General features: G+C 43.5%; 1 protein-coding gene across 1 annotated transcript in view; it reads left to right on the top strand.

The window, feature by feature from the left end:
* Positions 1–20,997, top strand: part of ADAM17 (ADAM metallopeptidase domain 17) — a 65,227-nt gene extending 44,230 nt beyond the window's left edge. Inside the window, exons 8-19 of the mRNA XM_054022609.1 lie at positions 702–815; positions 2,068–2,212; positions 2,864–2,952; positions 7,203–7,355; positions 8,290–8,489; positions 9,581–9,684; positions 10,463–10,597; positions 12,203–12,333; positions 14,029–14,107; positions 15,408–15,496; positions 16,570–16,626; positions 19,004–20,997. Coding sequence (XP_053878584.1) covers positions 702–815; positions 2,068–2,212; positions 2,864–2,952; positions 7,203–7,355; positions 8,290–8,489; positions 9,581–9,684; positions 10,463–10,597; positions 12,203–12,333; positions 14,029–14,107; positions 15,408–15,496; positions 16,570–16,626; positions 19,004–19,354 — 1,647 coding nt within the window. The 3' untranslated portion in view covers positions 19,355–20,997. The remainder of the gene's footprint in view (positions 1–701; positions 816–2,067; positions 2,213–2,863; positions 2,953–7,202; positions 7,356–8,289; positions 8,490–9,580; positions 9,685–10,462; positions 10,598–12,202; positions 12,334–14,028; positions 14,108–15,407; positions 15,497–16,569; positions 16,627–19,003) is intronic.
* Positions 20,998–21,752: the final 755 nt, after the last annotated feature.

The raw sequence follows: 21,752 nt of genomic DNA, 5'->3' as shown, positions 1-21,752 counted from the left end.
CTCTTAAAGTTCATCTTGGGACCTGAGAGTCAAGCTATGTTCTTTTCTTGTCGTCATCCTGAGTAATAAAGGTTCTGATGGCCATTATTTACAGTATAAACTCTAAAAGCCCAGTGTTACTCCCGTTTACTGTAACATAACTAAACATATGCCACATTGCAAACTAACTACCTCTTTAGTCAGAAAAGCCTAAACATGACAAATGTGCTTTTAGTCATAAAACTTTTCAGTTTTCTTTTTGCACATCTAGATTTCTAAAGATAGGAATCCTTGTAAATCTTCTTTGGTTAGATAAAATCAGAGGTGCACTGGGGACCTTTTCTACCAGATTTGAACCCTGAATTTTTATGACTGAGTAATGAATATCTTAGTGGGATACAATGGAAACTTGTGATGTGCAACTTAACTTATTGTAATGATGCTAATATGTTTAGCTATAATTATATTTGGGTCAAAGTGTATGGCATTATCTTAATTAAGAGGTCAAGAGTTCACCACTAGGACTATGTAAGTTTAAATCTAAGAATAGGATGGCATTTTAATGAGGTGCTTTGGCCATCATTTAGGAGGGTGAAAAATTTTCCTTGGCTATAACATTTTTACTTCAAAATTGCAGCACTTGGCGTTTCACTGCCTATTTCTTCAGCTTGTTGAATTGTTTACAGTTCCTTATTCTAATTATATTATACCCTTGAATATAGATTATTGTCCACAATGAATCAAGTGTTGTGAGGCCTGGGAAAAAACATTATAACATGGCAAAAAATCAGCCAAATGAAGAAAAGGATGCTTGGGAGGTGAAGACACTGCTGGAGGTAAAGCTGTGCTTCTCAAACAAAATGTCCCACCTAAAAAGAAAATACGAGAATTACTTATTTGCCATCCGAGATCAGTCTCTGATTGCAAATGAAACGCTTTTCTTCCTCTTCACAATGTGTAGTTATCACAAGAATACAAAACTAGGATATTTCTACCCAGGCTCATGGCAAGAGGCTTCATTATAAAAAGTATCTACTTCCAGAATACAATTATTAAGTGCAAAACAGTTATAAATGATTTTGTGATTATTGAGACAGGAAAGCCGCATCCACAGGTTCGGCCGATTGTGGCTCCCACTGGCCATGGTTCGCTGCTCCAGGCCAATGGGAGCTGCTGGAAGTGGCGCGGGCTGAGGGATGTACTTGGCCGCTGCTTCCAGCAGCCCCCATTGGCCTGGAGCAGTGAACCGTGGCCACTGGGAGCCGCGATCATCCGAACCTGCGGACGCGGCAGGTAAACAAACTGGCCCGGCCTGCCAGGGGCTTTCCCCGCACAAGCGGCAGAACAAGTTTGGGAACCACTGTTCTAGGGGAAGAAAGAGCATCAACAGAAAACGCCAACCATCCAGAAGTGGACATGCCTTACTGAGGATCCATGTGATTTTTATCCTCACCTTTATCTTTTCCCTCCCCACTCATCTATCTGTTGCCCTCGTTGGTAGTGCCATTTCACCACAAGACTGTGCGCTCCTCTCCATACTTGTTCTTCTGAAGTGACTGGCATGTTTTGGGATGCCAGAAAAATGATTCAGTAAATTGCTGAAACACAAGTGAAAGTGTGCCCTGGATCACCACCTACATTGAACAGCGACACTAAGGAGAAAGTTAGAGTTTGGATTCAGCTCTGCTCCTTTTCAGCAGCATGAATGGGAGCAGCAAATTCCTACTGTCCTTAAAGGCATTCTGTAATGAAATCTTGTAATGCTGGCTGTTATCAAGCATTTGCTGTTTTGAAAGATGGGCCTTATAATAGTTTTTCCTTTCATTGAGATGTTGCTGACGAATGAGAATCTTAACACTGTAGATTATACTCTGGCAGGAGGAGATATTTAAAACTAGGCCAGACTAAGTACTAGAATATATGAAGGAACTATCCTGCTCTGATCTGGGGATGGAGCAGATTTCTTCATTTAGTGTAATAGAAACTGGAGCTGGAAAATGCCTGGCTGGTTAAATGATATTTTTTCATCTTTAATTTCTTCGCCATACATATTACAGATTTTTCTAACGCTTGCTTTTTTCCTTTTAGCAATTTAGCTTTGATATAGCTGAGAAAGCAGCTCTTGTGTGCCTTGCTCATCTCTTTACGTACCAAGATTTCGATATGGGAACACTTGGACTAGCTTATGTTGGATCTCCCAGGCCTAACACCCATGGTGGAATTTGCCCAAAGGGTAAGATTCCCTCCCTCCCCCCCCCAGTTGTGGGTTGAATATCTGTACTTTGTTATGAAAATTGTAGAAGGATTGAAGGGGGCATAATGTGTGTCACTTAAATGTTCCCTAGTGACTGAGTTAGAAATGGAACTGAAGGCTGCGTCCTAGGCTGCATACAAAAAGGGGAATAGGATAGGGTAAAACAATTAAGTTTCTTGAATTAATGGGTTGAGTAAAAGCCATCATGGCCCCGTTTGGAGCAGCTAAAATCTTCATGTGCTGCTCTGGAAAGATGCAGCTCTTAACAGGTGTGGCCTGCCAAATTTCACAATGGGAGGGAATCAACACCTATTTCTTAAGTACTTATATGTCCCTCATTACTTGAGTATATGAATGCCTGGCAGTCTTTAATGCATGCATTTATTTATGTTCTGACTGCAGATTCCCCACTGCAAAAATTGGGGGAAGGGGACTCATTTAAGTCTCTGAGTGCTGTAATGTTATAGTCATTTATTTACAAGGTCAAAGAAGAAGACTGGGGAGAATCTTCAGTTTTCCTAAACATGGTTTTCTCTTTAAAAAACAAACAAACAAAAATCTGTAGAAAGCCCGGTTACTTTTCTTGTGCTATATGAGGAATTTCACTTTCTTCCATCTTCCTTTCTATAGCTTATTATAGTCAAGCTGCCCAAAAAAACATCTATTTGAACAGCGGCTTAACCAGCACAAAGAACTATGGCAAAACTATCCTCACAAAGGTACTGTAAATTGAATGTGGGTATACGGAACATATTTGTTAAACATGTGCTTTGCTGTTATTCTTCAGTGCTATAACTACTGTGAGATGAATGGCTCTTGTATGCCTGTCTGAAAAGAACCGTTTGCTCTCAGTCCAGGTCACTACGGACAGGTATCTGTGATGCAAAAAATGCCATCATAGTTGTCATCCTTGTTGACAGAGAGAGCCAGGACTGGATGGCTCTGGAGATGGAACTAGTCAGACACACTGGTGGATCAGTGAGAAGGAAACATTCTGCCTCTGATTGTGCTGACCTCTTCTATTGATAAATAAGACTATATGTCTCCGAAGATGTGAGCACTAAATTCATACTAAATGTGTGCTTAGAACCACCCCCAAAATCAAAATAACCCTGAAGACCAAACTAGTAGATTGGCAGTGGAATAAAGTCGAACTGCTGATTGTTGTAAGAAAAACCATGCATCTCTGGTCTTTTGTACTTCTGCAGCAGTGGTCTCCAACCTTTTTACGCTCAAGATCACTTTTTGGCAAGATCACTTTAAGGGCAACCTAGGATCTATCCCGCCCCTTCCCTGAGCCCTGCCTCTTCCCCAAAGTCCTGCCCCACTCACTCCATTCCCCTCCAACCCCCCGTCGCTCACTCTCCCCCACCCTCATTCACTTTCACCGGGTTGGGGTTCAGAAGGGGGTACAGGCTCTGGGCTGGGGTTGAGGAGTTCAGAGTGTGGGAAGGGGCTCTGGGCTGAGCCTGGGGCAGGGGGTGAGGGGTGCAAGCTCTGGGAGGAAGTTTGGGTGCAGGAGGGGGCTCGGGACTGTGGCAGTGTTGGGGTGCAGGAGGAGGTATGAGGTGCTGGCTCTGGGAGGGGGGTCAGGGTCGGGGCAGGAGCTCGGGGTGCAGGAGAGGGGTACGCGGTGCTGGCTCTGGGAGGGGGGGTCAGGGCTGGGGCAGGGGCTACAGGGTGCATGAGGGGTTATGTAGTGCTGGCTCTGGGAGGGGGTTGGGGTGCAGACTCCCGCCGGATGGCACTTACCTCGAGCGGCTCCCAGTTGGCGGCGCAACAGGGCTAAGACAGACTCCCTGCCTGCCCCGGCCCCACGCCGCTCCCAGAAGGGGCCAACGCATCCCTGTGGTTCTTGTGGGGGGCTCATGGCTCTGTGCTTTGCCCCTCTCTGCAGGCACTGCCCCCGCAGCTCCCATTGGCCACAGTTCCCTGTTCCTGGCCAATGGGAGCTGTGGGGGCAGTGCTTGCAGGCAGGAACCATGTCTGTGGAGTAGCACAAGTTAAGGCTATTCTGCCAAACTTCTCTCTCCTGCCTTCTTCCTAGCTTCCCCTTCCCTGGTGTACTGTGTCCAGCCCGTGTTCCCCACCTATTGTTTCTTTGTTGGTATCCTTGTCAGTCTGAGTTTCTTACACAATTAACTCAAAAAAATTAATCGTGATTAATCACAGTTTTAATCGCACTGTTAAACAATAGAATACCAATTGAAATTTATTAAATATTTTTGGATGTTTCTTCTTTTTCAAATATATGGATTTCAGTTACAAAACAGAATACAAAGTACAGTGCTCACTTTATATTATTTTTTTATTACAAATATTTGCACTGTAAAAATGATAGTGCATTTTTCAATTCATGTCATACAAGTACTCTCTATCGTGAAAGTGCGACTCACAAATGTAGATTTTCTTTTGTTACATAACTGCACTCAAAAAAACCCAAACAAACAAAAACACCCAATGTAAAACTTGAGCCTACAAGTCCACTCAGTCCTACTTCTTGTTCAGCTAATCGCTCAGACAAGCCAGTTTGTTTACATTTTATGGGAGATAATGCTGCCCCGCTTCTTATTTACAACATCACCTGAAAGTGAGAACAGGCATTCGCATGGCACGTTTGTAGCAGCATTGCAAGGTATTTACGTGCCAGATATGCTAAACATTCGTATGCCACTTCATGCGTCGGCCACCATTCCAGCTGACGTGTTTAAAAAAAAAAAAAAGGGTTAATTAAATTGTGACTGAACTCCTTGGGGGAGAATTGTATGTCCCCTGCTCTGTTTTACCTGCATTCTGCCATATGTTGCATGTTATAGCGGTCTCGGATGATGACTGAGCACATGTTGTTCGTTTCAAGAACACTTTCACTGCAAATTTGACAAAATGCAAAGAAGGTACCAACATGGGCGGCGAGTCCTATGGGCCCGTGGTGCCTGGGCACTAGGAATATTCTTGGCCCAGGGCCGGGCTCCAGCAATATTTGGGGCCGGGTTTCTCCCTTGGCCCTGCCTTCCACCCCTGGGCCCCCTCTCCCGCACGTCCCCCGGGTCATTTAAAACAGCCCAGGGCCCCCACTCACCACTGGCAGCACAACGGAGCTGAGCGGCTTCCTCCCTGCTTGCTCCACGTAGCTGCTGGCTCCTCCCTGCAGCCCCTGGGTGGGGTGGGTCTCTGTCCCGCCCCAGGTGCCCCTGCGGCCAATGGGAAGCTGTGGGGGCAGTGCCTGGGAGTAGGAGCACCATGGAGACTCCTGCCTAGGAGCCCCAGGTAAGCACTGCACCCCCCCCCCCCCCAGTTTCTCCCACCCCTTCGGCCCCCAAACTCAATCCCAGAGCCTGCACCCCCCTTCAGCCCCCAAACTCCCTCCCAGAGCCTGTTCTCCCAGCCTAGAACCAGCACCCAAACCCCAGAGCCTGCACCCCTCACCCCCTCCTGCACCCCCAGAGCCTGCACCCAGCACCCAAACTCCATCCCAGAGCCTGCACCCCAGACCCCCTCCCCCACCCAAACTCCCAGAGCCCCACCTCTCACCCATCTTGCACCCTAATCCCCTGCCCCAGCCCAGGGCCTGCACCCCAGACCTCCTCCCCCCACCCAAACTTCATCCCAGAGCCTTAGGCAGGTGGGGGGGCGGTGTTTGGGGGAGCAGAGTTTGGGGGGAGGCAGGCGGATTCTGCCTCCAAAATTTCTACAATCCTGCCACCTCTGGGTACCAATGTGAGATTTCTAAAGATAGCTACAGCACTCGACCCAAGGTTTAAGAATCTGAAGTGCCTTCCAAAATCTGAGAGGGACGAGGTGTGGAGCATGCTTTCAGAAGTCTTAAAAGAGCAACACTCTGATATGGAAACTACAGAACCCGAACCATCAAAAAAGAAAATTGACCTGCTGGTGGCATTTGACTCAGATGATGAAAATGAATGTGTGTCCGTCTGCACTGCTTTGGGTCATTATCGAGCAGAACCTGTCATCAGTATGTCCTCTGGAATGGTGGTTGAAGCATGAAGGGACATACGAATCTTTAGTGCATCTTGTGACGCTAGCCACAACAGTGCCATGTGAATGCCCGTTTACAATGTCACCTGAAAGTGAAAACAAGAAGCAGGCAGCATTATCTCCTGTAAATATAAATAAATTTGTACAGCGCATCTGAGTGATTGGCTGAACAAGAAGTAGGACTAAGTGGACTTGTAGGCTCTAAAGTTTCACATAGTTTTATTTTTGGATGCAGTTTTTTATATACATAATTCTACATTTGTAAATTCAACTTTCATGATCGAGATTGCACTATAGTACTTGTAATGGGGGAATTGAAATATACTACAGTATTTCTTTTGTTTTTTACAATGCAAATATTTGTATTCAAAATAAATATATAGTGAGCACTGTACACTTTGTATTCTGTGTTGTAATTGAAATCAGTATATTTGAAAATGTAAAAAACATCCAAAAATATTTAAATGGTATTCTATTATTGTTTAACAGCGGGATTAATAGGGATTAATTATTTTAATCACTTGACAGCCCTACCCTATATTATTTCTAGGCTTTTTTTCTAGCACCAAAACAGTAGAATGTGAGTTTAGTTAAGGCTCTTAATGGCCACTGTCTATTCAATAAAAATAAGGCAAATTGCCAGGGGAATTGAATGAAAATGTGATACATGTGTAATTTTTGTGGCATGACGTTTCTTTAGAAAATATTTTCTTAATCTCAGACTTAAATGACTTCAGTGTATCAAGTGTTGAGCTCTTATATGCCTATGCAGCATCCGAACCCCACCCCAGCAGTTGGCTCTGAAGAGTTTGGTAATTTTACAGGCCCTGACTTCAGTTTAGCACTTAGATGTTTAACCAAAGAACTGTTTCCTAATGAAGTGCATCTCTAAAGATCTAATGATCTGGAATTACTTAGACCCCCACTGCATGTTGCTATTGACTTTAGATGTGTTTTCTTGGTTTCGAACAAGGAAGCAGACTTGGTTACTACTCATGAACTGGGACACAACTTTGGAGCAGAGCATGATCCAGACAGTCTGCCGGAATGTGCCCCCACTGAAGACCAGGGAGGGAAATATGTTATGTATCCAATTGCTGTGAGTGGCGATCATGAAAACAATAAGGTAAATTTACTTTAACTTCTACTATCCCACTACAGTTAACAAGGACTGACCCAGAACCTTCTACCCCAAAAACACAAGTCCTATCTGCTTAGCTAAGATGCACTCCTTTAGCCTGTATTTAATAGGTGCTTAATTGCTTGAACAGCCACTAGAGGGAGACATATTCATTAACTATTATTATTAGTCCCAGTGTTAGATAAGTTTCTTCCAAATGCCTGAGATCTACAGGCATTCAGTCCCTGCTAGGGTGATATTTTGTAACAAACTGTGGCTGCCTATACTTCCTGATATCGCTGTTGTCAGCAGGAATCCAGCTTGGATCTTCAGCACCAGAACACAAGCTTCTGAACAGTAAGCTGTTGGTCACTGCCGTCATGTCTCTCTCTAGTGGTTAGCCCAGTCACTGAGTTAAAACATACTAGTCTCTGTTCATCTTATAAACATCATAACACCCTTGAGGACTTGGTATTATCCCTATTTTACAGATGGAGAAACTGAGATATCAAATGAATGACTAGCCTAAGGTTACCAGCAGCTCTGCAGAAGCTTACAACCAGGGTCAGAAAAGTCTATCCCCATTTTGGCAACTTCATGACTATTTCTTGGGATGTATTGCTCCCCCTGAACCCCCAGTGCTAGCAGAAGGGTTGGGTTTGGCCTTGGAACCCCTCCCAAGAGTTGGTCATGGAGCGCTGTGCATATGTGTTTGGATAGGTGTTAATCACAATGCAACAAAGCAGTTTTTCAACACAGGCTACTATTTTCTGTTATGTTTTCCCAAGGTATCACAGTGGCATTGTAAATAGAATAAATGTTTCTTAAAACATCAGAATTGGGGGTCAGGTGGGTGATGGTGTCAGTCTTGGATGTATTCTGGTGAGAGGGAATGATGCACTCCTTCTCAGTGTTACTCTTTCCGCTCATGATTCTTTAGATGTTCTCAAACTGCAGTAAACAATCCATCTGTAAGACCATTCAGAGCAAGGCCCAGGAATGTTTCAAAGAGCGCAACAATCAAGTATGTGGGAACTCCAGAGTGGATGAAGGTGAGGAATGCGATCCTGGCCTTTTAAACAGGCATGCTGATCCCTGCTGCTCTGCTGAATGTAAACTGAAACAAAATGCCAAGTGCAGGTAAGAGATGTTAAAGCCACAGCCTTGGTTTGGAGGGGAAGGGAATATGGGGCTGGGTCAAAAACTTGTTTGCAGAGCAGCAAAATGCACTCTTCTGGACCCTGGCTCTAGTACTTTGAGACTTTCCCTACTGGGCAAATGAGCCTTGGGAGAGTTAAGACTCCAGGAGAGAGCTTTGGTGCATGCTATTACTTGGTAGCCTTGGTGTTAATTCATGCAGTAGTATTGAGAATACTTTGTTCCATTGCTTTGCTAGGAACTGCACATCAATGCAGTGTAATAGTAAATTCTATACCCCAAAAAAATGTCAATTGCAGCACTCAAAAGTCAGAAAGGGCCAATATTAAGGTTCCCTGTGCAACCTTAACACTGCTCCTTCTGCATGTGCATTGCAAGGCAGTCTAAACCCATGGTCATATGTTATCCAGGACCCTAGCAACACCTAGTGTGCAAGCTGGACAGTGACTATGGTAACTGAGCTCTGTCTTACTGTCCAATCTGCACACAGAGTCCAGATCTGCTCCCATTTACACTGGAGGAATTGTGCTTTAGTCATTTTGGTTTTGGATGAGACATGAAAGTTTAGTCCTTTCCTAGCATAGAGTTCATTTGTAACTTTACTCACGAGTGTGGATTTTTAAATATTTGCATTGCAGTAGTGCCTAGGGGGCCTTGTATTACGTGCTGTACACACACCATAAGAAACGGTCCTTGCCCTGAAAAGCATAGTCCAACTAGACAAGACTGACAAAGGGTGGGAAGGGAAACAGGCACAGAGAGAGGTGAAGGGACTTGACCAGGGTCACCCAGCAGGTCAGTGGCAGATGCAGGAAAAGAACCCATATGTCCCGAGTCTGTCTAGTGCCTTGTCGAGGGGCCCACTCTCCCTCTCTGTGTGTAATGTTGTACGTGTGCTTATGTAACCCATTCTTCAGCACACTTCAGAAAATGAGGGACAAATATATCTCATAGGCAGAGCTCTAAGAGGAGAAGTATACGTGCTTCCATGAGTTTGTCACGCTCTTAATGTTAGCACTTATTTATTTCTTGAGTAGCCTAATATTCCTCCTCTCCTTCCACTCTTCTCACAGTGATCGGAACAGCCCCTGTTGTAAAGGTTGCCAGTTTGAAAGCGCTCAGAAGAAATGCCAGGAAGCCATAAATGCTACTTGTAAAGGAGAGTCCTATTGCACTGGTATGCCATTGTTATGTTTCCCTTACATGTGCAACTGAATGCTGCAGGCACAGGGCCTCTGTTTTACTAGCTTTTGCTGCCTTTTATGCAACTTGTATGTTTACTTTTAGAGTTCAGTTAAGCTCCAAGAAACTCTGTCCTGCAAACTAGTTGTTTAGCTGTCTAAGAATTGTTCTGCTCTCCGCACCTGCGGGGGACCTGGGAAATGGCGTACTTGCCTTTTTAAATTAAAAAAAAAAAAAAAAAAAAGAAGAGGAAAAAAGCACCATTCTGAGGCATAAAGTGTGCTCCTGAATCTTGCTTTGGCAGGGTGACTTTGCTATAACCTCTGCTTCCCCACCAGCTGCTCACTTCCTTTTTCTGCCTCCTCCAGCATCTGATAGCAACTCTGCTTGAAGATGAGGAATCAGCCCAGACAGTCGCCTTTCCTGGCTGAAGGCTGGCTAATCCTGAGAGGGCTGCCTACCATTTTGTGCATTTTGTCTAATTAGGAATTATTGCAGTATCTGAATGCTATGAGCCAGTTTTTTTCATTCCCCTCCTCCCTGTGGTCCCCTTCCTTCTAGACATCTGCCAGATGTACTGCTGCTCCTCAGAGTGCTTGCAGCAGCCCACTAAGGGTGACTAGAGTCTCGCTCCAAGAATGGGCTATTGGGAGTCGCTATATAATGAGCATCTGTGGTTCAGTCTCCTCTCCAGCACAGGGAGAATGATGTGTGCCTTTACCAACCCTGTGTGTACTAAAGCAGCCATCCCTTCTAAATGCCTGTGTCTGTAGGGAACAGCAGTGATTGCCCGCCCCCTGGGAATGCGCCGGATGACACGATCTGCGTGGATTTGGGCAAGTGCAAAGATGGAGAATGTGTTCCATTCTGCATGAGGGAGAAGAAACTGCAATCGTGTGCCTGTAATGGTGAGCAAAATAGGATCGCCAGCTTTCCCGAGCCACATGTCTTGTTAAGGCCCCGATGAGCACAGTTAATCTGTAACCTAGATGAGAGCCATGCTATCAGTGGATGGGTCCTTGGACCCCAGATCAGGGTTTCAGACAAACAAACAAACACCTTAAAAAGTCCGAGGCTGAAGTTTTTGTCTTTCAGCCCTTACTTTCGTTTCCTGTTTGAGGAGGGGTTGAGGAAGCTGCTCTGACATCTGGCTGGAGCCATCAAAGCAAACAGCCAGGGTTATAGATGAAGCTGATATGCTGGGGCTCTCTGGGTGGTAGAGATGTCTACACTTCCCCTTGGCCCCAGCAAGGCAGGCTGGAGAAGGAATGTCTGATAGGCAGCGGGAGGCTGCTTCTCCAGCTGCACTGAGAACAGAATTGCCAGTGCAGCTCCAGCCGAGGGCTGTAGCAGAAGCCATATCCTGTGGCAGCTACACCAGTTGCCTACACAGAAAGAGCACTTGAGGAGAATAACTACAGGTATATCTACACTGCAGTAAATGACCCCGTGGCCCAGCCGTGGCTGGCCCAGGTCAGCTGACACGGGCTCGGTTGCGGGGCTATAAAATTGCAGTATAGACATTCAGGCTAGGATTGGAGTCTGGGGTCGGAGATCCTGTGAGTGGGGTGCGGGTCTCAGATCCTGGGCTCCAGCCCGAGACTGGACGTCTACACTGCTATTTTTAACCCTGCAAGCCCTGAACCTCACGAGCCCGAGTCAGCTGATCTGGACTCTGAGAATCAGTGCTGTGGGTTTTTATTGCAGTGTAGACCTACCCAATGATACATTAAAGGTCTTTAATGTGATGTAGCAGTTGGAAACCAGAAGGAAAGGTAGCACCATGTGACCAGCCAGCTCTTCCCAGCCCATCAGCAACTGCCACTGTTTTAGACAGAGGGGCTAGTGACGGGAGGAAGGGGAAGGGAGTGTTTGGAGGATGTGAAGGGCAAGTTTGGGCTAATGGAAAGAATTCCCTCATGCATGTGTCTGTTATAGACTCTTAGAAATACAGTTTCTCTCCCCCCCCCCCCACACACTTTCCTCTCCCCCTTTCCAGGCTCTGTACAATCCAGGGGCAAAGATCAAAGAATCTCTGTAGCTCAGACCCCTGCACCTCTTCCCTCATTGTTCAGGCTGTGGCTGCTCTTCCTATCTCCAGATGTCTGCTCAGAAGTTTGACTGAGGCCAGTAGGAAGCTTTTAAAATGTCATTTGCACATAGATGTGAACCAGGGCTCAGATGCCTTTGAAACCCTTCACCTGCCCTTGACATCTGAAGGCTGCAGTAATTTAACTTCCAGAGCTGAACAGAAAAAGGCTAAGAGCTTCCACTTTGCTGCATGGAGCGTCTTGCCAAGCTTCAGGCTCTGGGTATTCTGAGCAGCTCAAGAAGCTTCTTTGTGTGGCTAGAGACTACGCAATCCTCCGTTCCCTGCACCGTCTGCTGGGAAGGGGCATGGTCAGCAAGAGGACCAGGAAGCAGTCCCCTCCATGCTCAGAAACTCTTGGTTATGGATTGAAAATAACCACAAGAGTCAGGGAAAAACAAACAGTTTGCTGCTTTTATTTTAGAAACGGACAATTCCTGCAAGGTTTGCTGTAGGGATGAGCATGGCAAGTGCAGTCCGTACGTCGATGCCAGCCAGCAGTTCCTGTACTTACGGAAAGGAAAGCCCTGCACTGTGGGATTCTGTGACATGAATGTGAGTGTTCCTAGGAGCTAGATGCCCCAAGCATTCTATTTATGGAAGAATAGGCTTTCTAGCTAAAACACCGGGAGCCTTTCCCCTTCATATAACCTGTTTCCTCTTGCTTGTTCATACATTAGAGTAGCCCTAGACCTGCTCTGCTGAACAGCCCTTCTGCTACTGAAATGAAATCTCATTTTTTCAGGGGCAGTGGAGGGGGAAATCCCTTGTACAGGGCACCATGCATCTCCATATGTGCCCTTCTTATTCATACGTGATTGACTTTCTCTTGTGCACTGCTCTTTTGTAATGGTGCCATGGACAGTGTAGCACTACCAAAAGCCAGCCCTGGTCTTTCCCTAAGCACTGCATGTTGTGGGGTTGATTCTGCAGTTGTTGCACAAACTCCAGTGACATCAGTGAAAGCAATCCCTGTGCAAGGGGTTTCTGCGTTCCTGGACCCTGCCATATAGACGGGTAACACTGGAGTTTTGATTTTTATTTATTTATTTTGAATCCAAAGCCCATTTTAAAGAACTTGTATTTCAAGAGCAGAGCTTCTTTATCAGTGGAGCTGATGGGATAAGATTCACCATGCGTGTAGTTTGAATAGAAAGAAAATAAATGACTGTGAGTGAGCGCTGTTGTTGTTTGTAGAGGGGATCAGGGTTGGTAATGTAGAAAAGCTATGGAAAGCGAAGAAACCAACACAGACACCCAGGAGTAACGGTCAGGAGTAATATACAACACCTGAAGGGGCCCCATGGAATCCCATTTAAAGTTGTGAAGCAGTGGTTGAAAAAGTTAGTCATTGGACTTCTGGAGTGCTCTTGTTTCAAAATCTTGAAATATTTTTTGCTTAAGCTCCTGATCTGGAAAGATGCCGTGTGCCCCCCATTTCCCAAGGGCATTAGGATTGCTGGGTGCTCAGCATCAGGTCCCAGCTTTTTTTTTTTTTAATAGTTTCACAAACGTGCCTGGCTTTTCCGCAGAAGACCAACAACATGAATATTTCATTCCCCTGTAAGGATGGCAATGGCTTGATGCTTCAGTGGAGGAGATTGATAAACAGATGAGCAAATGACGAAAATCTCTCCATTTGTCACCACCCATTTCCTCTCCCAAGTCAGCCCAAGACCTAACCTGCTGCTGAACAGTGACCTCTCCCTATACACTGTATAGCTGTAGTAGCTGTTTTGGGAGAGGAAATTGGTGGAGATGCATATGATGCAAGGATCTGAGTAGAAGAATATTTAGTATTTATATCAAATTCAAGGGGTAATGTTTTCAAAGGAGACTTAGATGCCTAAACTCCTTAGTCCCATTGACTTTCAGTGAGAATTAGGCTGTCTAAGTGCCAAAGTCACTTTTGAGAATTTAACCCTTGGCCTCCTAAGCTTTGTACAGGCACTAACTAACCTCAGTCAAACCCTGCTCTGCTTTAATAGGTTTAAGTTACAATTAGATTCTAAGAGCTCTTTTTAAACAAGCAAATCAAAACGGAGACTTTCCTCAGAGAAGTCACTGTAGCTAGTCAGAAATGGACCACAGCCATTGAAAAATGGTATAAATATGTCTCTAAACTATGCAAAATACATTTTGACTGTGTAGTTCTGTTTTGTATTACGTCCTTTTCATGCCCTGTGACCAGGATGGTTAGGGCTTAATTAATATAAGATCATTCTTTGAAATAAATGTTTACTTTTGCAGGGCAAATGTGAGAAGCAAGTGCAGGATGTGATTGAACGATTTTGGGATTTCATCGATCAGCTTAGCATCAATACTTTTGGTAAGTTAAGTAATCCAACTTTTTTTTTTTTTTTAATTTGCTGAGGTACCTACATTCCTAACTACCTCTACCCTGAAGGCACTGTGAAAAGAATCAGATTGGCAGATGACTGTTCTTACTGTGTGTGGGCCAGGTGGGGACTCATGGATGGCTTGACCTCCCACAAATCACTGTTCATATCTCAGAAGGTGGGACTGGGTAGATGTTGTCTTTCTAATGTCACTTAGTGCATCATGTTAGAACTGAAAATATTGATGTCTCCTTCTAAATCTTTAAAGCTACAGTTAGTTTTCTTGCATTTCCTGCTCCATTATTATTATTTCCAAGCATTTAAGAAGGATGGTTCTGCTCCAAGAAGCCTTCAATTTAAAGACAAATCAGTAGACAGAGGTCAGAGGAAAAGGAGTAACAATAGGTGATTTATATACCAGTCACCTAGACTTGTTTATAGGCAGCACAGTTAAATGGATCTTTAAAGAGGGATTTCAAGGTAGACAGGGTGAGGAATTTTCAGTTAATAAATATCACAGTGTAAAGTAACGCACTGCAAGGTGGTTGGTTATACTGAATCCACACGCTCCTCAGGTGGTTGGATCTATGTTGTTACTAATCTTGCACCTTACAACACAAAGCATGGAGGTATGTCCTGGTATAACGGCTCTCCTCACTATGTTGTAACCATATCAGAAGATATCAATTACATGATTCTGTAATGATAGGGTAACAGACAGTATAAGTTCAAGGTAAATGCCATGTTATCTGCAGGGTGATTGTATGGCTTTCAGTCTTCTGGACTAAAGTCTTATAAGATCTAAGAACTGCAGTTTTCCAGGTGTTTAATATTAAAACTACTTAGTAACTTCAAACAGAAGTATTGTCTTGATATTTGGAAGTAAGCATAGTAATAGAGTAGGCATGTGTTTTTGTTATTTGCCTCATGAGATCAGAGTTGTGAATTGGCATGTGAGGGGGCTCACTGTAATGAAAGATATGCCTTGGAGAACTAAGCGCACCCAGCCTGCTAATGTGAAATATTGGGAGACATCTAGTACTAAAGAGTTAAAGGAGGCAGAGAAAAGGATTTGTGACTTTAAGCGTCTTTGAGGTTTAACTTTCTGAACAGATATTTTATATGGGCCCAATCCTGCAGCCCTTATGCATCTGAGCAATCCTGTGACTTTAGTAGGGTTACTCACAGGAGTAAAGATGGCAGAATCAGGACCTATATTTATGTACATACACAGCGTTTGTCTGTTGTCTTTGGCATATAACTAATTGGTTTGGACTTGATTGTTTACAGGGAAATTCCTTGCAGACAATATAGTGGGCTCCGTACTTGTGTTTTCCTTGCTATTTTGGATTCCTCTCAGTATTCTTGTCCATTTTGTGGTGAGTAAACCTACTTTAATGTGACTGACCAGTTTGATCATATTGTAGGCGGAACTTATTCATACGTGTAATGGCAAAGATCCAGGGGGTAAGTTTTTAGCAGATAACAGCCCATAAAGGTAAAACTGTTACTATTTGGGACCTATCACCATTCCTTAAGCAGGTTAAACTCCCACTAACTTCTGTAGGCCCTTTGTAATGAACCTAATGTTACTAGAACACTGAACTACTTCCTGTTAACATAAGAAGATTGCATCAGTGGAGAAAAGTTAATTTGGGGTTGTTTATTTTGGCTAGCCAGTGCTACTAGAATTACATAATAGATGATGATCATCTTCACTGTGAGTGCTGGCACTGTGCTTGGAATCATAGGCTCTAGCCTCGGCAGAGAAGCTGAAGTTGCCTGCTGTAGCAAACAGAATAATTTAACCCTGAGTCTGTTAGATCACATCAGGTATGGCAAAGTCTCACCTCAGTCGCCAAAACAACTGTTTCCTAAGAACTCCTCAGCTTACATTAGAAAGCAGAACCGCTGAAAGTCAGCCCATTCTGGGATAAATAACTTGGCCCTGTCAGCAGGGAATTAAACAACCCCCAGAAATTGGCATTTGCACTCGTTGGGAGGAAGTGGCAATGAATACTGTAGAATTCTACATTTTGCTGCAAACCTTTCCTAGTATTTCAAATACATGTACAGGTGTTAATTGACTACTCAAGGAACCGACAAAAATCAGTTGCTTAAACAGAACTGGGAACTCGGTCGTTTGGGGAATATTATTATTATTTGTATTACGGCGGTGCCTAGGATACTTTGGCACAGTCTCCAGATGGGAGGTTCTCGAATAAGGGTGGTTTCTTGTACAGGAGTCACTGCATGTGTTAATTGCAAGGGAGCCTCTCTCTCTACTACTTTTTCTCTTCCCTGCTGAGGTAATCTTGGCTATCTATGGAAGGGGAATCAGCTGGCTGCAGTTTGAGGCTGGGAGTGTAATGGGCTGTGAGGGGAAAAGAATGTGTCTTCATCTGGTCAGCAAACAATATAGGACTGACTGTCTGGTTTGTTTTCTTTATAGGACAAGAAATTGGATAAACAGTATGAAGAGAACACAAAATCTCTATTTTGTCCCAGTGTAAGTTTGCTGCTTTCAAGGAACAGTAATTATTTTAACTGTATGTTAACAGAGAGCTAATTTTGGAATGTAGTGTTTGTTAGAAAAAAATGATCTTGAAAGACATTTGTGGAGTAATCCTCAAAGAAAGCCATGGTGTCTTCTGCACAGAAACTCTGCCAGATGAAACAGAAGTTGGGTGTTTTATGGTTGAGTTTTTTTCTTCTAGAAGGAATGTTAGTTTTGCTTAAAGGAAATGTTGTGGCTTTTGCTTTTCGCGTCTGAGTGGTGACGAGTTTATCTTGCTGAAGGTGCACTTGCTCCTGAGTGCTAGCCATGGCATCTTATGCAGGAAGCTGCTTTGTTCTGCAAAGCTGTGTGTCCTGTGACAAGTGTCTGCGTTCAAGTTCCTGTCTGGGTGTGTGCTCAGCAAGTCTCAACCACTGACCACTTGTCCCTAGGCCAAGTGATGCAAATAAAACGGAGTTTCCAGAGGCAGAAGTATTAATCTGATGACTTCAGCAGTAGCAGAAAAGTCTCTACCTAGTGAATTAGTTATTCCTTGCAAAGTGGCCTTTTAGTAACAGAATATCCTTTTAGCAGCTGGATGTTCCAGCTGAAACTGTAGATTCTCACACTGTGATCCTTGGGCTGCTTCCAGTTTGTCACTTGAACTTCTGTTACAGGGCTGAAGGGTCTGTCACTTTTCAGGCAGTGACACTTCCTGCTAGTTCATACTCTGGTGACGCAGGCCATATAAGTACCTATATAGTTGTAGCCCATTCCAAGACCCTCTCATTTTTATTTCAGTGTAAGCACAGTGTCCAGTGCTTTGGGCGCATGTACAATCTTCATTAATAAAATGAACAGACAACCTGATCTGTTAACATTAGAACCCTCCCAGATGTAACAAAAACCCCTCTCCACCATTCATTTAACCTGCAGAACAGGCCTTGAGGAACGATCCTGGGGGTCAATAAATGTGAGATCTTGTAAACCAGTGGGGGAAGCATATGCCAGAATCAAGGACTCCTTACTGAGAAATCCCTGCCTCCAGCCCCCCTCATAAGTAAACCAACATGCTATTAGCTTGAGCATATCAACTGCCAAAGTATGTAGTGAAAGCAGCAGGTCTCAGACAACATGGCCCAAATCATCTCATCTTTATACCTTAACCTCTATCTGGAAACATTTTGGAAGCTGGTACAGTGGCACAGCAGAGATGTAATGTGCCCCCCTGCAAGAAACACTGCTTAACGTGCAATACATTCTGCACCAGTTGCCGTTAGAGTGGTCTTAAATTGCAGCCCCAGTAGCACAATTGTGACCTTGCACTCTCAAGATAGCAAGGGCACAATCTTTTGTCTAAACCAAAGTAAATCAAAAACACTCCTGGCACCATGGCCAGTGCGTAAGGTACTGGACTGGGACTCTGATGTCTGGGTTCTCTTTCTGACTTTACCACTGATCTGCAGTGTGACCTTGGACAAATCTCTTCACCTCTCCGTGCCCCCTCCCCCTTTATTAACCATTGGAACAGTTACCAGGGGTTGTGATGGAGTCTCCATAACTGGAAATCTTTACATTAGGATTGCATATTTTTCTAAAAGATCTGCTGCTTTTCCTGCTACAGCTATTGGACTTGAAGCAGGATTTAATTCAGGGAGGTCCTGTGGACTGTGTTACACAGGAGGTCAATCTAGATAATCATAATGGTTCCTTCTGGCCTTCAAAATCTATAAATCTACAGCCATGGCTGCCCCTGGTCACATCAGAACAGCTAAGTTACAAAGATAACCCTCTAGATTGTAAACTTGACTATCAAAAGGTGGGGCCTATCAGCTGAGGGCATTTGGCATCACTTCTGCCAGTCTTTGTAGTTGCATCAATTGGTTCCAGTGAAATAGAGGCATAAACTGCATATTGGAGAGACACCAGCTCACACTGCCTCCCTGAACCGCTTCACATTGAACAGGAGTGGCAGCGGACTAGAACCTGCACGAACCCTAGCTGAAAGGATATTTAATGTTTAACTTAGCTAGTCTTATAAAGTCAATGCTAGCATGTAATAATTCATAATTTACAAGAATGATCAGCTGAATTAGACAAAAGGCCAACTATTTGGGTTTAGACTTGACCAGCGTAAGGTAACATCAGAATGTGTTGCCTTGAACTCTAAAGCTTCTCTTCTTTCAGGAAGGTTGCCCAAAGCAATCAGGTGACCACTTCTATTTATGAATTACTGTAACTTTCTCCTCCCCAAGTATCCAGACTCCAAAAGGAATGTGGGTTGTTTTTTTTTTCTGCTCTCCATGTGAAGGGACAATTAACCAAAATTGAATTCCAAATTAGAAAAAAATTCCCACCCCCACCTGACTGAGCTGCTTGTGTCTTGCAGAATGTGGAGATGCTCAGTAGTATGGACTCAGCATCTGTTCGAATTGTCAAGCCATTTCCTACTGCCCAGTCAACAAGCCGACACCAGCCACTGCAGCCCATCACAGCAATGCCTGTAGTAGCTGCAGCACCAAAACTGGACCACCAAAGAATGGACACTATTCAGGAGGACCCAAGTACTGACTCTCATGTTGATGAAGATTGCTTTGAGAAGGACCCTTTCCCAAATAGCAGCTCAGCTGCTAAATCTTTTGAGGATCTTACAGACCATCCTGTCACTAGGAGCGAGAAAGCATCATCCTTTAAACTACAGCGCCAAAATCGAGTGGACAGCAAAGAAACCGAATGCTAGCGTCTAGCTGCCTTCCAGCCTCATGACTGTGTGCAAAAGAAATGTTCATATATTTGATCTAAAACCATTTTGTTTATATAAATACAGATAGAGATAGATAGATATTTTGTGAGGGGATGGGAGACTGGGAAATAAGGAAGTGACCTACTGCAGATGCTGGTCATGTGTATGACCTTCCTTAGTTTATCAGACAATTGCATCTTTTTAAAACAAAGAAAAACATCCAGACTAAAACTAGCTTGTTTTGAAGCTTTTGGATTTGGTTTTTCTAGTTTCTTAACCTTTACTATTTCCTTCAACCTGTGGTGTAAAGTGGAACATCCTGCTGGATATTAGGTTGTGTATATTAGCATTTTTATAATTCAGCTTTTTGTAGTTGGAACAACACAGATAGACAAAATCATGGTTTTGGGTGTTTTTAAAAAAATAAACTTAGTGAGTTTTCTGCATAGACTAGAGCATGTAGCAGTTTAGGTACCCTAAACAGTATAAAATTATTTTGTTTGCAAACAAAGATCAGAGCAGTGAGATAGGTACAAATTGTATTTTAAACAGAGTCTGATAAATACAATGAACTGATACGCGTTCAGAGTTACTCTGGGTTTCAGTTCTTTATAACCCACATTGCTGAAAAATAGCTTTCATGTAAGTCTTCCCATTCTGAATGAAGCATTTCTTAAAAGAACACCTTATAATTACAGACCTCTCTCTGGGCGAGTGGGAAGAAAAGAATAGCTGCTTATGTTGAAAGGACAACTCAGTTTAGGTTTTGACCTTTACAATAGTTTCAGTCTGAAGTGGTTTCTTTGATTCAACTTTTTAATATACATAACACTGTTGCCAAGAAATTTAAAAAGAAAAGCCATTTGTAGGACCCACATATAATTTGTTATGCGCTCTTGCTGGAAAAATACTACTTTGAGTTGCACAGATACTGATGAATAACAATGATTAATTTCAGCTCATTTCTAAATACTGATAAAAATCAAGGTTTGCCAAATCTGAAAGGACAAAATTAATAAGGAAACCTTTTTAATTGTACGATTTCCAAGAGGGTATTATAGTAGTGTAATATAAAAAGCCTATAACTTAATGGAGTGGTGCCCCTTTAAGTTGATAAGCTTATTTCCAAAGGCAGAGATGTGAATAGTGTAATCTGTTTGCTATGAATGTTACATGAAAGTTACTTTTGTCTGTATTAACAGATGAACTGTCACAGTAGAATCATAGGGCAACTATTTACTGCTTGGGTCCTACAGAAAGATCTTAGCTCTTCATCTATCTTACCCCATAATCATGTCATAATGTAACTTTGATTTATATAAACTTTGTTTAAAATGGTTCTGCAGCTGTTTTAAATGTCCACTGGAAAGCAGATCTGTGTTCATCAGCCAGAAAAGCTTAACTATGGAAAACTTGTATTTTTAAAATTTGATGGCAGTTAACCAAACCTGTGACAAAAGAATTGTGTGTTTCCAAGGATACTTGTTACACTAATACTTGAACTTGTGCCTTATGGTATTCATATCGAACTAATCATTATTTTAGTTACACTGGGTTTTGGATTTGATATGTAGCCATAAAATTTGTTTGAGTTAAATTTAACTTTCAGTACAACGTAATAATAAAAGCTTTTTATAGGATGATGACTGTTTCATTGAAACTAAGACTTGCCAGTTCTCACAGATAGGATTTTTATCTAAGACACTAGTGCTCCTTGGTCAAAATCTTTAGTAAGCAGCAAAATGTCATGCTCCAAACTTGATATACATTGCTCCATTCCTTCAGCGCAAAACCAGTGATGGTTCTTATTTTTTAATATGTTTCTTACTACCTTCACTTGTGTGTGAAAAGTTCCATAAGTTCTACGACTAATGCATTTGTGCTTATAAATAACAGCAGCAGGACCGAATCCCTGTGCATGTGGAAACTGAAGGAGGTTGTTTTTTGTTGTTGTTGTTTTTTTTAATCCTAATAGCAATGATGACAAACCCAAGGCTTGTCTAGTCCTCAGGTGTCTTCCAGATAGCAATCAGTTGCATTGCAAGCAAGCCCCTTATGACCCAAAGGAAACAATAATTGAGGTATCTGATCTGAGTTGATAATGGAATGGATCTCAATTTTGCTTTGATTTTGGGGTTGTTGCTTGAATTCTAGACACACATAAGCAAACAGAGTATTTTCACTCTAAAACAGTGGTTCTCAAACTAAGGCCGCGGCTTGTTCAGGGAAAGCCCCTGGCGGGCCGGGCCGGTTTGTTTACCTGCCGCGTCCGCAGGTCCGGCCGATCGTGGCTCCCACTGGCCACGGTTTGCTGCTCCAGGCCAATGGGGGCTGCAGGAAGGGCGGCCAGCACGTCCCTTGGCCTGCGCCACTTCCTGCAGCCCCCATTGGTCTG

The sequence above is a fragment of the Malaclemys terrapin genome, chromosome 3, assembly GCF_027887155.1.
Source record: "Malaclemys terrapin pileata isolate rMalTer1 chromosome 3, rMalTer1.hap1, whole genome shotgun sequence".
Taxonomy (NCBI): Eukaryota; Metazoa; Chordata; order Testudines; family Emydidae; genus Malaclemys; species Malaclemys terrapin.
The sequence above is the reverse complement of the archived record's forward strand: the minus strand, read 5'-3'. Positions and strand labels throughout refer to the sequence as shown.